The 14558-nt window shown below is 44.4% G+C and overlaps 2 protein-coding genes across 31 annotated transcripts in view; one reads left to right on the forward strand and one right to left on the reverse strand.

Moving 5' to 3' along the window:
- Window positions 1–315: 315 nt before the first annotated feature.
- WDR12 (WD repeat domain 12) lies at window positions 316–10175 on the reverse strand. The gene is made up of 13 exons (XM_065069407.1): window positions 10020–10175; window positions 9838–9932; window positions 7577–7671; window positions 6823–6929; window positions 5871–5986; window positions 5326–5480; window positions 4627–4672; window positions 3745–3830; window positions 3420–3560; window positions 3205–3310; window positions 2293–2425; window positions 1487–1559; window positions 316–777 (listed from the first exon to the last, which is right to left on the reverse strand). Exons 1-13 carry the CDS (start codon window positions 10109–10111, stop codon window positions 700–702), a joined length of 1323 nt encoding a protein of 440 aa, XP_064925479.1. The 5' UTR covers window positions 10112–10175; the 3' UTR covers window positions 316–699.
- CARF (calcium responsive transcription factor) overlaps window positions 10171–14558 on the forward strand; it is a 55828-nt gene continuing 51440 nt past the window's right edge. For 26 of the 30 annotated variants that reach the window (XR_010473799.1, XR_010473800.1, XR_010473786.1 and 23 more), the window contains exon 1: window positions 10171–10241. The gene's annotated coding sequence lies outside the window, so the exon portion shown is untranslated. Of the gene's footprint in view, window positions 10242–11239; window positions 11280–12075; window positions 12130–14558 lie in introns of all 30 variants that reach the window. The other 4 variants (XR_010473779.1, XR_010473797.1, XR_010473802.1 and 1 more) reach the window with 2 other exon arrangements.

Here is a 14558-nt window from a genome sequence, read left to right on the forward strand (position 1 = left end):
AGTTTCTATACATCTGCTGCTTTTTAGGAACAAGATGCCACATTAGTTGTACTGCAACATCCCATGTGCTGTGGCACAAGGCAGGCAGATTCTTATAAAGTAAATTACAGCCCTAACTTAGGAGCAACAAAATATTGGAATGTTGCATCTGCCAGTAAATCCATCAAGTTCCTTTATCTCACAGCATTTACACTGCAAACATCCTAAGACTTCATCCTAGAAAGAATTCAGGACCTAATCATAAGAACTGCCAACAACCATACTGAAAGGAGAGCTGAACTTTTTAATCTCAAGTGATGCACTAAAGCAATGAACTGTAGATAAAAGCTTTATTTTTTTTTTCAAGGGAAAGCAGGTAAACTTAAAAAATAATTTAGTCCAGTGAGTATTTTTTTCTCTAAGTATCAGGAATAGTTTACTCCTTACTGAAAGGGCTACACAAATAGTCCTTTAAAAGATGTTAATTTGAAGCCGTCAAAAAGGGAGGAAATGCCCTTTGCTTTGTTTCACACTGATCACATTTGTAACTGCTTGTTGCCATTATACTGTGACTAGTATGGGTACAGCTGATCAATAAAACAGGAACAACAGCTCTCAGAGCAACAGAAACTCTTTTCTTCAGAAGCTGGTTGTGGAGGATGCTAACACTGAGTGACTGCTGCAAAAATCTTTCTATTTACGTTCCCTGGCTGTTGATTTTCATGCTCCAACATCAGAGGCTGTAGCTGGGTATCTGTAGCAATACAGTTTGTTGTCTGCGCCTCCACTCAGTAGCAACTGATGAGAGAAAAGAGAACTGTCATTAATATCAGAACTAAGCTAAATACCTACACAAAAGTTGGGGACTCTGATTTTCTTTCTTTTCTTTGAAGACATAAAAAGAAGTAATGAATAATGAACTGTTAATGCCTGACTATAACCCAGAATCAAAGGGCAGGAGCAATCTTGTCTCTTACCCGCCTCCTAAAATTAGAAGCAAAGTTTTTGCAGGAAAACTTCTAAAGCTTCTCTTGCCTTTTACTGAGGAGCCACAGTGAGAATCTTGAACATTAAGAAAATGGGCTTTTTCCCATTTTATACATGTGTACCACTGCAGTAGCCAAACAGCTTGCTAGAGAGGATTATACAGTTCCTCCCTTGTACATGCAGGGCCAAACTCCAGCTGTCGGTTCGTGCTGCTGCTTTCATCTCCATGGCAGCAAATGGTACCTTGGAACACGTATTTTCTCAGCGCGCTGTGCTGCTGGTCTCATGTCTCTCCTTGTTTAGAATATCAGGGTAATGCCAACTGAATGCTACTGAGCTTAATCCTCCTCCTTTGCACAGCAGCACGGGGAAGTGCCGCAGTGCCTATGACAGTAACACCCAGTTACCAACCCGGTACCAGCCCCAGCACAACTAAAACTTCCCGTTCTCTTCTGTCTTTAAGCATTAAGGCAAAAATAGTCTGTGTATTAATTCAGTAACTTGCTCTTCAGATGCTTACCCCTGTGTCTGTCCAGTCCACGCACAAAACCTTGTCTTCGTGAGCAGCCAGGTCGTACAGAGGAGCTTTGCAGCTGGTAAGACACAGGTATTTACAGTCACACATTTGAAGTTACATCAAGCAGTTATAAATGCTTTCAGAGAGTACAGATATCTATCATCTGTGATGATTTCTCTGGACCTCCTAAGGTAAGTGTTAGCATCTCCTACATCCCCAAAGAGAAAAGCAGCAACATTTTTCACCTGGCTGCAAACTACCTTGAGGCTAAAATTTAATCAATCTGCTTGTTCGGAACAGTTTACTATAGAGTTTCCTTCTTCCATGTGTGATGCTGCTTGACTCTGTGTGTTTACCAGAAAAGCCATTTGTGTCTTCTGAATGAAAACCACTGCATTGCTTGGAAATTCATAAAGACAGGTCTGAAAAGAGTATCCAGTGAAACTTCACTGTTAGCTTCATTCCTTAGAATGTCTTTTGTTCCTTAAAACTGAGGAATGGTTAGCAGACCTTCTGCTGTTCCTAATCCCAGTAGCAATGTTCTGGTTGCTGCCCTCTGCCTGTCAATCAGTGCTGCTGTTAACGCCAGGTGAGTCCCATTTTGGAACACCCTACAGCTCCCTCAGCTGCTAAGCCACAGGTCCTCTAGCAGACTACAAGTATTTTTCTCCCTTTCTGTTATATGCTTGATTCCTAAAACCTACAGGATTTTCACAAATGCCACAGGAGTTTCTGCTTTTGCTATTTCATTAGGTTAGCTAACCCTGTTTACATGCGTTTGAACAGCAAAGAAACCCTCTTCATTTTACCTCCTTGTGTCCCAGAGCTTCACAATGTTGTCCAGAGAACCAGAGAGCAGCTGATACTCATGGGTAGGCGACCACTTCACAGACGTCACCCAGCCCGTGTGAGATGTCAGGGACAGGAGAACCAAGGAGCCATCTGCACAGAAAAAGAGGAAAAGAAGACATCAGCAGATGCCAACTGAAACCAGTACTTTTGAGATGGGTACAAAGTCTGAGAAAAGCAGTCAGTAACATATTTGTGTTCCAAATGTCTCTTCCACCGCTAGTTTCAACTTCAAAAATCAAAGTGAACTTTGAAGAAAACAAACAAAAGTATATGCCACACAAGTTTGGGGTGGGGAGGAACCAAACCAAAGAAACCCAAACCTTGAAAATGTATTTCCTTCTCACTATATTGTCTTTCCAAAGATTTTTTTTTAAAAAGGCAAACAAAACATTGCTTTTATTATTAACATATAAGAATACTGGTAAACTCTGAATTAGATTTGTAGAAGGTAAACAAATAACGCATGTCTAAGAAATAAATCTGGTAGGCTCAGTCATAAATGATCCAAAATCCTGTCAGACATGGCATCCCACTATATTGTAACAAAGCGACTACTATTTCACTGTAATGATGGTCTGACCAAATGAGGTGTGAACTTTACCATAAAAAAAAAATTCAGGCCTGTAACTGCACAGTTGAACTTTCATTAGTAATAAAAAAAAAGGAAAATTTAAGATGAGTTAGTTTTCTAAATTATCAGGTGAGAAATCAAAGGAAATCTTGCAGCAGATTATGGAAAACAGTCATGTTTGCATATAACAAAAGCCTTCAAATGGCTCATTTCAAGCGAAGGGACCAGAAAACACTTTGTGAAATGTCTCCCAACAGGCAGAAGTTCTGATTTTGAGAACATTAATGATTTTGCTCACCTTTGCTGCGAGGATCCCACAGTCTAATATGTCTATCGGTGCTCCCAGACGCAAGGCGTCGACACAGCGGTGAGTAGGACACGGAATTAAACACTTTGTTTCCTGTCTATCAGAAAACAAAACAGTAACTCTAAGAGAGGAGCTACCATTTTGCACCACTTTCTTCTTTGAGCTGGACTTCAGCTGAACCTACAGACAAAGTATAATGATCTCACCAGAGTCGATTTGAGATCTCCAGTCTCAGCGTCCCAGAGTTTAATGGTGTGGTCCCACGATGCGCTGCAAATTTCTTCAGCATCTGACCACAGCACAGAGGAGACGGCTTCTGTGTGGCCAGAGAGGGTTGCCAGGGGGGTCTAGAATTTAAAGGTGAGAGATTAGATCGAATATTGTCAAAAAATCTATTCTTTCAACAAATAAAAAAGTGTCTGATTAGCCCGAGACATATCATCAGAGGTTTTCATATAGTTACTTTTAACAAAGAGAAGTTATTTTGTGTGGCCACAGTTCCAAAGTAAAATCCTGGACAAATCATCTTACCCTTGTTAGTCCCAGCTGTTCAGTTTTCTGCTTCTTCCGTGGTCTGTTAGCTCCTTCTTCCATTTCATCCTCTTCATCTGTAGGTACTGTGACAGAGGACAGTCACACTTGATCTATAGGTTTTTGAACTGCACTTCCATATAGGTAATTAAGCAAACCCCCATATTTACAGTACCTAAGTTGTCTATGATGCGTGGATATTTTAACCTTATGCCTCTGATCAGATCAGTATTACCTCCATTTTGAGCAAGAGGAAAATGAACACAAATTAAGTTATATTTTCCACGTCATGCAGTTTTAAAATGAAGTCCCAATGAATTTTTAAGACCATCCTTACTCATGGAAACTTCCAACAGTAATTCAAGGTTTGTGATAAACACAATCTTTCTCTTAAATACAATACCTACATCTATACTCCCAATGTGAAAGAATATGACTTGGAACAGTGAAAGAAAGCATTCAGATCAAATGGGATTACACTACATTTCTAGAAAAGACCCAGTCATCTTACTGTCCTCCATGTTATGGTGTCACTAATAGAACAGGAAAATAACCCACAAACTTTTGGTTTGTAAGAAGTCTACACTCAAACCTGCAAATGCATATAAATCCATTAAAAATAAATGAAAGAGATAAAATACCGTGTTCTGAATAAATATCAGCACACAGCTGACAGCTGTATCTCAAATTGTCTTACCAAGCAAAACAATAACTTAATATAGTGATGTACAGCATTACAAAGCTTACAAAAAAAGAAGTTCTAGCTTTTAATGTTACAGACTCAAATTTTCTTAAAGAAAAATGTATTCAAATATCCATCTTTCAGGTTGTTGTAAGTACAGGGTTTAAGAAGCTAAGAATCTGTGCTTATGCTTATCTTACCTGCAGACCAGATCTTTAACATCTTATCCCAGGATCCACTGCAGAACTGTATGAACAGAAACATTTTGTTAAAAGTTGATCCAGATAGACCTTGTAAGCCACACTAAATACACCTCCTGCTCGAGAAATTAACCAGTGGGTCAGAACACATGAAGAACAGTGCTAGGCTCACACAGTATGTTTGGGATTGGAAGGGACCTCAGAAGATCATCTAGGCCAATCCCCCCCACCAAAAAACAATCAACTTGACTCACAGAAGTCAAGAGCAGCAGTCTAAGGGCCTGTGCTGTCTAAAGTCACCTTCAGCTTTTTGTGATATTAGAGGTTAAGTGCATCACTTTGAAAAGATGGCCTGGTGTTGATGTAGCACTCCTAATCCTCAGTAACCACCATTCACAAGACTGGAAACTTATCAGTGCATCAGTCATAGTAACATGATGACTACTACCTAGCCAGGGACAAAAAGAGGATTTTTGAGGTATGGGGTATGTGTGAGCCAGTGCAGGCAGGTCGCAAGAACAACCCAAGGCCACAAATGCAGAGAGCACATTCATTTTTGTGTGATATATGTTTTTCTACACCCCAGCTGCAAGCCACTTGAGCGTGTTATAAAATCCTCCTCCTTGCCACTCTTGCGCTGTTCCCACACAGGCTGCTAACATCCCAAAAGACAAAGGTTCCTTTCCAGGAGTTGCTCACTTTGGTTCTCGTGCAATCCACAGCTATGGAGTCGACACTCCCCGCGTGTCCCCTGCAGCAGTGAAGGGCTTTCACTTTGTTTTTCTCCACGTTCCACTCCCATAGCAGAACCGTTTGGTCCATAGAAGCACTGAGCAACAGGCACGATAAACTATCTGAGGGAAAAAAGAACCAGGCATGCTTGCACCAAACTCAGCTTTCCAAAGTCTTTTTAGTCTATATGTAATTGTTCTAGTCAAAAAAGAAAGATACAAATAGATAGTCGTGCATATCTCAGTTTACATCATGTTATCCTGCAAGTACAGTTCATATAAATATATGTACCAATATTTGCTAAAAGACTGCAAGGTGGATAGACAATGTACATGTTAAACTAACTATACTCATTAAAGGACTGGTTTACTCACACCACGACTTCCTAGCACCACTGTCAGAGATCAATATTCTTGTAGCATTTAGATAATTAAGTATTCATGGTTGAGGAATTATGACATCTCTCCCCCAATAAATCAAACTACTACTACTCCCCTAATAGAGATACTGACCTTTCTTCACCCACGCCACATCCTTCACTACTTCTGTATGCCCAGCTATTGTCATGATGGATCTTCCTTCCAAAGACCAGATTCGAGCAGTCTGATCATAGCAGCCAGTTAATATCCTACAGGGTACACAGTTTGAAACATTATTGTCTTTAAAATCAACAATACTTTCAAGAAAAGAAGCCTCAACCAGAAACTTGGAAAAACATGAGCACAGTAACTGGTTGGCTGAAACTAATTCAGAATATAGGTACTTGTGTGTTTTAAAATAAAAAGTTTGGAAAAATTAAAAGAAAATCTTTCTGTTACAGAGCAAATCTTCAGGAAAACTGCAACTGCAAAGCAAGGAGTACAGGCCAAAAGAAACACAGTGAGAGTGCTGCACATTCTGGGAGGTGACACTTAAGATCGCTTACGTAATTTAAAAGATAATTTATTGTTCATAGTAGAGGACCTTCATACTAAAGGACCTTAAAGCATTTTCAAACCATTACTTTGCCTTGTTGATTGGAAAATATATGTGAAAATGCAGTAGTAAAGGAGAATTAAGGTTAGTTGTGGTTTTTGTTTAAAGAAAAGCTCTGCATAAAGGTTTACTAATGTTGTTGCTAATGAATGTCACATTTGAAGTCAAGGGTTTAAGCTAAAAAGGGAAATAAGGAAATCTTGCTGTCCTTTAAGAGAAAGGTGTTATCCACTAACAGTATCTCGTGTTCAGTGACTCGAGCTGTTCTCTACTTGTGTTAAAGTCACTGGCAGCACAGAATACAGGTGTTAAACCTGAACTGCTGACAAAAGCAACTAACTGACTGACTTGACAGGTTAACAAAATAAAACAAAAACAGAGCAAAGAGGAGGAAAAATTATTAAACAGGCAGAACACCACTGCACTGGACACCATGGAGTCCTCTGCACACAACAGGAATAAGCAGGATGAAACTTTAACTTGGTTTACCATTCCTCGGTGCCTTGAACAGAACTGATCCAGTCATCATGGAAGATGCATTCCTCCGGCTGCGGGGCCATGTATTTCTCCACATACTCTATTTCCACCACTTCTTCCTGAGGTCACAGACAAAATACCTATTTAGTGTGGTTTTATTTTTTTAATCAATAACAGTAATATTAAACTGTAGTGTGTTCCAAATATACAAGTTTATTGGGCAAAGATCTTACTATCCAAGTCCTTTGCCACATTAGTGGGACTAAAGTGTTTAGAAAAAAGTGTCTGAATTATAATACATTGCTTTTCATATTTTTATCAAATTACTTATCAAATTACTATGAATAGCAGACTGCAAAAGCAAATGATTTCGCTCTTCTCAGGTTTCTCTTCTTCAGTATTAATCCATACAAAACTTGTATCTACGATACTTCACAACATTTTCTAGAGGTAATACTAACCTCCCTAACGTAACTAGCACAATAGAAGACAAAAAATATATTAATGATGAATTGAATAAGACAAGAATTTCCCCTCTAAACTGCATACAGACATTGGATAATGATGTTCCTTGCACTGCTCAGTCCCATAATGACTTTGCAGTTCAGAATGGACTTAAACATACAGCAAATTCTCCTGGTAAAGTCAGAAAATAAATAAAACCGACCAAGGAAATCTACCTGGTCAGGATGACAGTGTAATACATAAATCAGATTGAAGTAAGTTGGCTAAGGCTGTATAACTGGCCAAGACGAGTTTGACTTACTGTGGAGATATTTTCCATTTCCATGTGCGTGACCAGCGGCACACGCAAGAACTGGCCATTGATAAGGAAGTCGAATTCCACATACTTGTGATCCGCTGAAACAAATTAAGAAAAATCCACGTTCAGGTGTCACTGTTTATTTGAAAGCATCAAGAACAGCATCATTCTGTGGCTGGTTCAGGAGAATGGAGCAAACAAGAGGTTAAAAAAGACAAAAACCAAAACAATGACAAGTCACCCAAACCAAAAAACACAAAACAAAACCGAACCCACAACAATGAAACGGCTGATTTCTTCTCCCAGTTGTAAGTGGGGAGCCCATGAATTCCATGAGATTCTGTGAGTTAAGAGGAAGGAAAATGTGCTCTTGGGGTTCAAAGAGTTAAATTTGCCTCTTATTAACACATTATTTCCTAATTCCTTTTCTTCCGTAGCTACATCTAATCAAACCCCTGTGGTGGTTCATGACTGTTCTGTGCGGAGCTTGCCACTGCTCGCCCACATCTGTGTCATCACTAGCTAGTGCCATGTGTCTGAGGCAACAGTAGGAAAATCTTAAGAATTTTTGGTTCCTATTCCTCATTCTGTAATGGCAGAGTTGACAAAGGCCCCATATTTTGACAAGAGCACTGTGCGCTGGTCTTCTGTTCCAGGTTGTTTGCAATTTCATGGGTTAAAAGCAACTTGCAGAAGTCTCAGCAGGTTAAGATACAACTGGTCTGGCTTCTTACAGAAAATGGGATTTTTCAACAATGTTGCACAGGTGTCTTTCCTCCTAAAACATCTTTCAAGTCAGTCAGGCCCATTTCAGCTAGCATCAGCAGAATGGTTGAGCTCTTCTCAAAGGTTTCACAGAAACCAAACCTTTGGTTTCATTGGTTCTTTTGCCAGGTTTTGGGGAACATTTCCATTCCCATCTGTTGGGGCAACCTGGTCTGTGGCGCTGGGCACAGACTAATGCAGCATGTGGGGTGTTTCTCTGGGGCCGCCCGCCAGCACTGCTACCTGCTGAGCTTCAGATCAGGTTCAAAGAGCCCCTCAGTCTGGACAGCCCTGAGAAGAGGAGCTGAGGGGAGACCTTATCGCTGTCCACAACTGCCTGAAAGGAGCTTGGAGCATGGAGGGGGTTGGTCTCTTCTCCCAAGTAGCAAGTGATGGGACAAGAGGAAATGGCTCCAAGTTGTGCCAGAGGAGGTTTAGATTGGATATCAGGAAAAAATTCTTCAGGGAAACGGTTGTCGGGCATTGGAACAGGCTGTCCAGGGCAGTGGTGGAGTCACCATCCCTGGAGGGGTTTAAAAGGATCTTAGGCACATGGTCTAGTGCCAGAGTTGGGTCATGGTTGGACTCTATGATCCTGAGGGTGTCTTCCAACTGAAGTGATTCAATGACTCTATGACAGCCAGACTGGAACAGGAGGGCAGGACTCGCTCAGGCTGTAGCCTGACCTCCCTGCAGGTTACCTGAGCACTGCTTCTGACTGTGACAGCCCATGTCCCAGGCAGGGCCTGCCCCGAGCCGTCCCACTGGCCTCACCTGGTCCCATTCAGCCCAGCCCGCTGGGAGCGTGGGGCTGCTCATGGCAGCGCTGCAGCTGGTGCCCCGGCCTGGGGCGTGTGCTCAGAACTGAGGGTGAAGTGGAACTTATCACAGAACCACAGAATGTCAGGGGTTGGAAGGGACCTCGAAAGCTCGTCCAGTGCAATCCCCCCATGGAGCAGGAACACCCAGATGAGGTTACACAGGAAGGTGTCCAGGCGGGTTGGAATGTCTGCAGAGAAGGAGACTCCACAACTCCCCTGGGCAGCCTGGTCCAGGCTCTGCCACCCTCACTGAGAAGAAGGTTCTTCTCAAATTTAAGTGGAACCTCCTGTGTTCCAGTTTGAACCCATTGCCCCTTGTCCTATCATTGGCTGTCACGGAGAAGAGCCTGGCTCCATCCTCCTGACACTCACCCTTTACATACTGATCACCATGAATGAGGTCACCCCTCAGTCTCCTCTTGTCCAGCTCCAGAGCCCCAGCTCCCTCAGCCTTTCCTCACACAGGAGATGCTCCACTCCCTTCAGCATCTCTGTTGCCCTGCGCTGGACTCTCTCCAGCAGTTCCCTGTCCTGCTGGAACTGAGGGGCCACAACTGGAGACAATATTCCAGATGCAGTCTCACCAGGGCAGAGCAGAGGGCAGAGGAAAGGCAGAGCCTGCCCGGGGCTGCTCTGGGCTCCCGCTGGGTAGACGCGCCCGCCCGCCCCGGCACTTACCGTTCCCGGCCGCCAGCAGCTTGTTGATGAGCTGGCTGAGATCGGCGGTCTCGGAGGCCGCGGGCACCGAGAAGGGCACATCCTGCACGGCGTACCTGCGGGCACACACAGCACCGTCACCGCCTCTGCGCCACCCCCGCCTCAGCCCTCCCCGCCCCGCGGCCCGGCCGGGCGCCCCTCACCTGGGGTTCTCGGTGCGGAACCGCGCCGTGAGCTGCGCCATGATGCCGCCGCGTGGCCGCCGCGTTGCCCTGGAGACCACAACTCCCAGCATGCCGCGCGCGAGGCGGGCTCCTTCCCGGCGGCTCCCGCGCGCCCGCCCCTTCCCTCCCTCGCGGCCGAAGCGCGAAGCGCGTGCGCAGAGGGGCGGTGAGAATGGCGGCGCGGGCGGCACCCAGGCTGAGGTGCGGGAAAGTCCGGCTGCCGCTCGCGTGTCCCGCACCCTGCGTCCTGCACCCCCGCCCCGGGGCTGTGCTGCGGAGGCGTGTTAGCGGTGCGGGAGGGCCGAGGGGAGCGGGGCAGGGGTGAGGTCAGATGACCCCGTTCCCCTCAGGGCTGGGGAAGCGGGGCAGGGGGTGAGGTGAGGTGAGGTGACTCCGTTCTCTCAGGGCTGGGGAAGCGGGGCAGGGGGTGAGGTGACCCCGTTCCCCTCAGGGCTGGGGAAGCGGGGCAGGGGGTGAGGTGAGGTGACCCCGTTAGCCTCAGGGCGGGGTCGAGGTGAGGTGACCCCGTTCCCTCAGGGCTGGGGAAGCGGGGCAGGGGGCGAGGTGGGGTGTCCCCGTTCCCCTCGGGGCAGAGGGCGAGGTGAGGTGAGGTGACGCCGTTCCCCTCAGCGCGGGGGGCTCGGGGTAGGGGGTGAGGTGACCCCCTTCCCCTCAGGGCTGGGGAAGCGGGGCAGGAGGTGAGGTGACCCCGTTCCCCTCAGGATTGGGGGAGCGGGGCAGGAGGTGAGGTGACCCCCTTCCCCTCAGGGTTGGGGGAGCGGGGCAGGGGGCGAGGTGAGGTGACGCCGTTCCCCTCAGCGCGCGGGGCAGGGGCTGAGGTGAGGTGACGCCGTTCCCCTCAGGGCTGGGGGAGCGGGGCAGGGGCTGAGGTGAGGTGACGCCGTTCCCCTCAGCGCGGTGGGCGCGGGGCAGGAGGTGAGGTGACCCCGTTCCCCTCAGGGCTGGGGAAGCGGGGCAGGAGGTGAGGTGACCCCGTTCCCCTCAGGGTTGGGGGAGCGGGGCAGGGGCTGAGGTGAGGTGACGCCGTTCCCCTCAGCGCATGGGGCGCTTTCCGAGGTTCTGTCGCCGGGGGTGTCCCCGGTACCGGGCGGGGCGGTGAGTGGGGACAGGGCCTCGGCATGACCCGGCCTGTGACTCTTTGCATGTAAAGTGACACGTATAAACAAATTTCTTAGTAGGAGTGATAAACCCGACACGTAGTGGGCTCCAGAAGGCTCTGTAAGTGAATTTGTTTTTTTGGGAGAAAGCTTCTTGTGCAAGTACCTGCTGTGTGTTTGGGGTTTGGGTTTTTTTTATATTATTTTATTTTTCCCTGCCTTTTTGACAGTTACTTGTGCCCCCTCGGGGAGCAGCTGAGTTTTCTGTGTGTGGTAACTGTGGTTGGGGTGACTTGTTGGAGTGTGCAGGTGTCACGTCTTGATGTTTTGTGGGACTCTGGAATCTCATCTATTTCTGAAGTGTACTTAAAAGATCTGGTGTTGTTTGTTAACATAATTGGTGCAGATACGTTTTGCAGATACTTGTGTTAACTACATAAAAGCAACTTGAGAAACCTTTTAAGTAGGAGTTCGTGATCTGTACATTTTTCACTGTCTTCTGTGACAGAGATAAGCTAAGTCTCAAGCCTGGTACAAGTTAATATAAAGCTAATTGTCGCTCTTTTAGTTGAGGGCGTCACTATGCCTAGATTTTGTCCCTGTTATGTTTTACCGTAATTTTTGCCCTTCACAATGGTGGTGGAGAGATGTCATTGGGGTTGCTTTTTCAGAGAGAATGTTTAATTGTTGTAAACTGTGCATATAAAATCTTTTTATAAAACCTCTGAAACATTTCACAGAAAACCCCAAAAAGATTGTTGGTAAGGCATTTGACTGTAGGTGTTTCCTGTCATGAAGTATAAAATAATACCAGTATGGGGAATATTGCTATCAGAAATGCTGAAAATGAACTTGCACATTCAAACTTTGCTTTTCCCTTTTAGTTTTTTTTTTTTTTTTTAACGGATATGCATCAGAGACTCGAAGCTTGAAAAATGTATGACAATTCCCTCCTGACAGAGTAATCCAAGGTAGATTGTGCTCTTTATCAAAGCAGACTTGTCTATCTGGGTTTCTTCTTATGACTAAAATCTTGCACTGTTAACTCAGTGTTAAAATAAGTAGCTCTGGGGTTTTGAAAGGCAGCACCTCCCTCTGGGATGTGGCTGCATGTTGCCTTCCCAAGGAGTCCTCATAATGGATGGAATGCAGGAGCAAGCGTTCATTGGAACCCTCAAATTTATGTCAGTCTAGAGCTGTGTGTTTTTAAGGACCACTGCTTGTAGTTGGTAGGTATAAGTATTACAAGAGAATAAAGAGTCGGAGGCAAGAAAATAGACATTTAATACCTTAAGGCAGGGCAGAGATGTGAGTGGTCAATAATAGAATTTTAAAGTAATGTTAGCTTGACTTTTCTGTTTGTGTCTTTAAAAGTTTATATATAAAGAATCAGTGTAAGGGCTTCTAGATTAGAGGGTGGATGGACTGCAGCTGTTAGGAGAAAGTGTCACCTCGGGGTGGGCGCTGAAATCCTGTTCCTCTTAGGAGCGCCTGATGATGTACAAGCTGTGTCTGCAGATGACAGGCTGTGAGAACCCAGCCTATGCAACAGGTGCCCCAGGCTTTGACGGCTGTGTTATCCTGGGAGTTCTTGATCACTACATAAACAGAGATCGGACTGCCTTGTGTGTTTTGCTGAATGATCTTGAGCTACCAGTGCATTTTGTCTTTGGAACTGAACTGCTGATGGTAACTTGTAGGCTGGATTGCAGCGCATGGTGTTTGCTCTCTTGAAGATCCTGCATAAAATGCTCATGGTGGTTATCGTGTTTGCCCATATCAGTTTCTGTGGCTGCTTGCTCTCTATGTAGAGTTGAACCAAGGATGGCAATGGCCATAGATTTCCCTTTATTTTGGGCCAAGTGCTTCCCAGATGGAAGGAGGGTGAAGGAAGCAGTCCCATGGTGTTAAAATGCACCAACCCTTTATCTGGAAACAGCCTTGGAGTGGTGGATGTCATGGAGAGCAGCCTGTGGAGCTGCATTAAAGCTAAAGCTGAGGCACAGAGAGCCGAGGATACAGCTGTTGATCTTGTTTCACACTAACATGAAACTCACACATTGCTACTTCAATCTGTTGTTAAACGTGGAATACAGTAGTGTTACTTTGGAAATTTTTGTGGCACTTATGCAAAGTGTTTATGAAAATAAGGGATTCTTGCATGTTATTAACTAATTCATGACAAAATATCCACCCATATATGTATGGATGTAACAGTTGGCAACATTTATACAACTATAAAATTTATTAACTATGTATATACTTATACGTATCTGTAAAAGTATGTTTCTTTAAGACAAAAAAATTGTTTGGGGTTGCATAGCACTTAAGGTAATGAAACCTGGATGGGGTGAAGTGTGTGCCAATGGTTTGCCTGGGTTAGAGCAGTGATAAGACAAAGTCACAGGGCAAAAACATGCTAAAGATCTTTTTTTAAACACAAAGATAAAACTTCAGATGTTTCTGGGCTGCTCATAAGAGGAAGCTGGATAGATATCACTGTGTATTTACCCTGCTGTTGTCATTTTTCCCGTCTTCCTAATAAACTGTGTTAGATACAGGATATTGGGATACTTGGCCCCTTGGTCTGTCCTGATACAGCTGTCATCCTTACGTTCTGTAGCCAAGTTCTAACACACACAGGCTGTGTGCCATCAGTATCCCTGGAACAAACAGCTTCAGTTTATCTCAAATAATTAAATGTGCTGCTTGGGCAAAACTGACATATCTTCTTTACATCTTCTAACTGAGGGGAAATGGTGGAGTGATGATGAAATCTAGTTTTCTGTCTTTTGTTTCCTTTGCTGCTAATATGTTTTAGACATTTTAACTAAAACATCTCATAAAGCTATTAAATATTTGGTAAATGTGAGGTAACTTCATTTGCAATTTGGTTTGGAGTGTCATCACTTGAAAATTGGATGGAAAAATAGATCTACTTTAGATTAAATTATTTAGTATATTGAGCATATGAGCAGCTTAGCTTCACAATGTTGTTTGTATCAGCAGGATGCTTTATTCAGCTTCAAAAGCCAAGGAGGTGTGGATTTACTTTGCCTGTGGTCCTTTATATCTTTGCAAAGCAAAATAAATTTGTGCTTCCAAGGTTGTACAGTTCTTTTCCAGGGACTCTCTAGCCTTTTACGTTCTCTTTATTAAAGCTGTAAATGGTTGAAATAACACAACCAAGAAGGTCCATTTCAAGGAATTTACTGTGTGGTGTGGTGGATAAAACTGGTAGGAGCCTTGTGCTAATATGATGTTGCCTGTTTTTAAAATAGATACTGAGGGGGGGAAATCCAGAACACCTTTCCCCCTCCGTCACCCCAAACTGAAGGAATTAAGTTTTCTTCTATACAGTTTGGCACAGTGTATGTGTAGTCTAGTATATATGTGCTTG

This window comes from Columba livia, chromosome 7, assembly GCF_036013475.1.
Source record: "Columba livia isolate bColLiv1 breed racing homer chromosome 7, bColLiv1.pat.W.v2, whole genome shotgun sequence".
In the NCBI taxonomy this organism is placed as follows: domain Eukaryota; kingdom Metazoa; phylum Chordata; class Aves; order Columbiformes; family Columbidae; genus Columba; species Columba livia.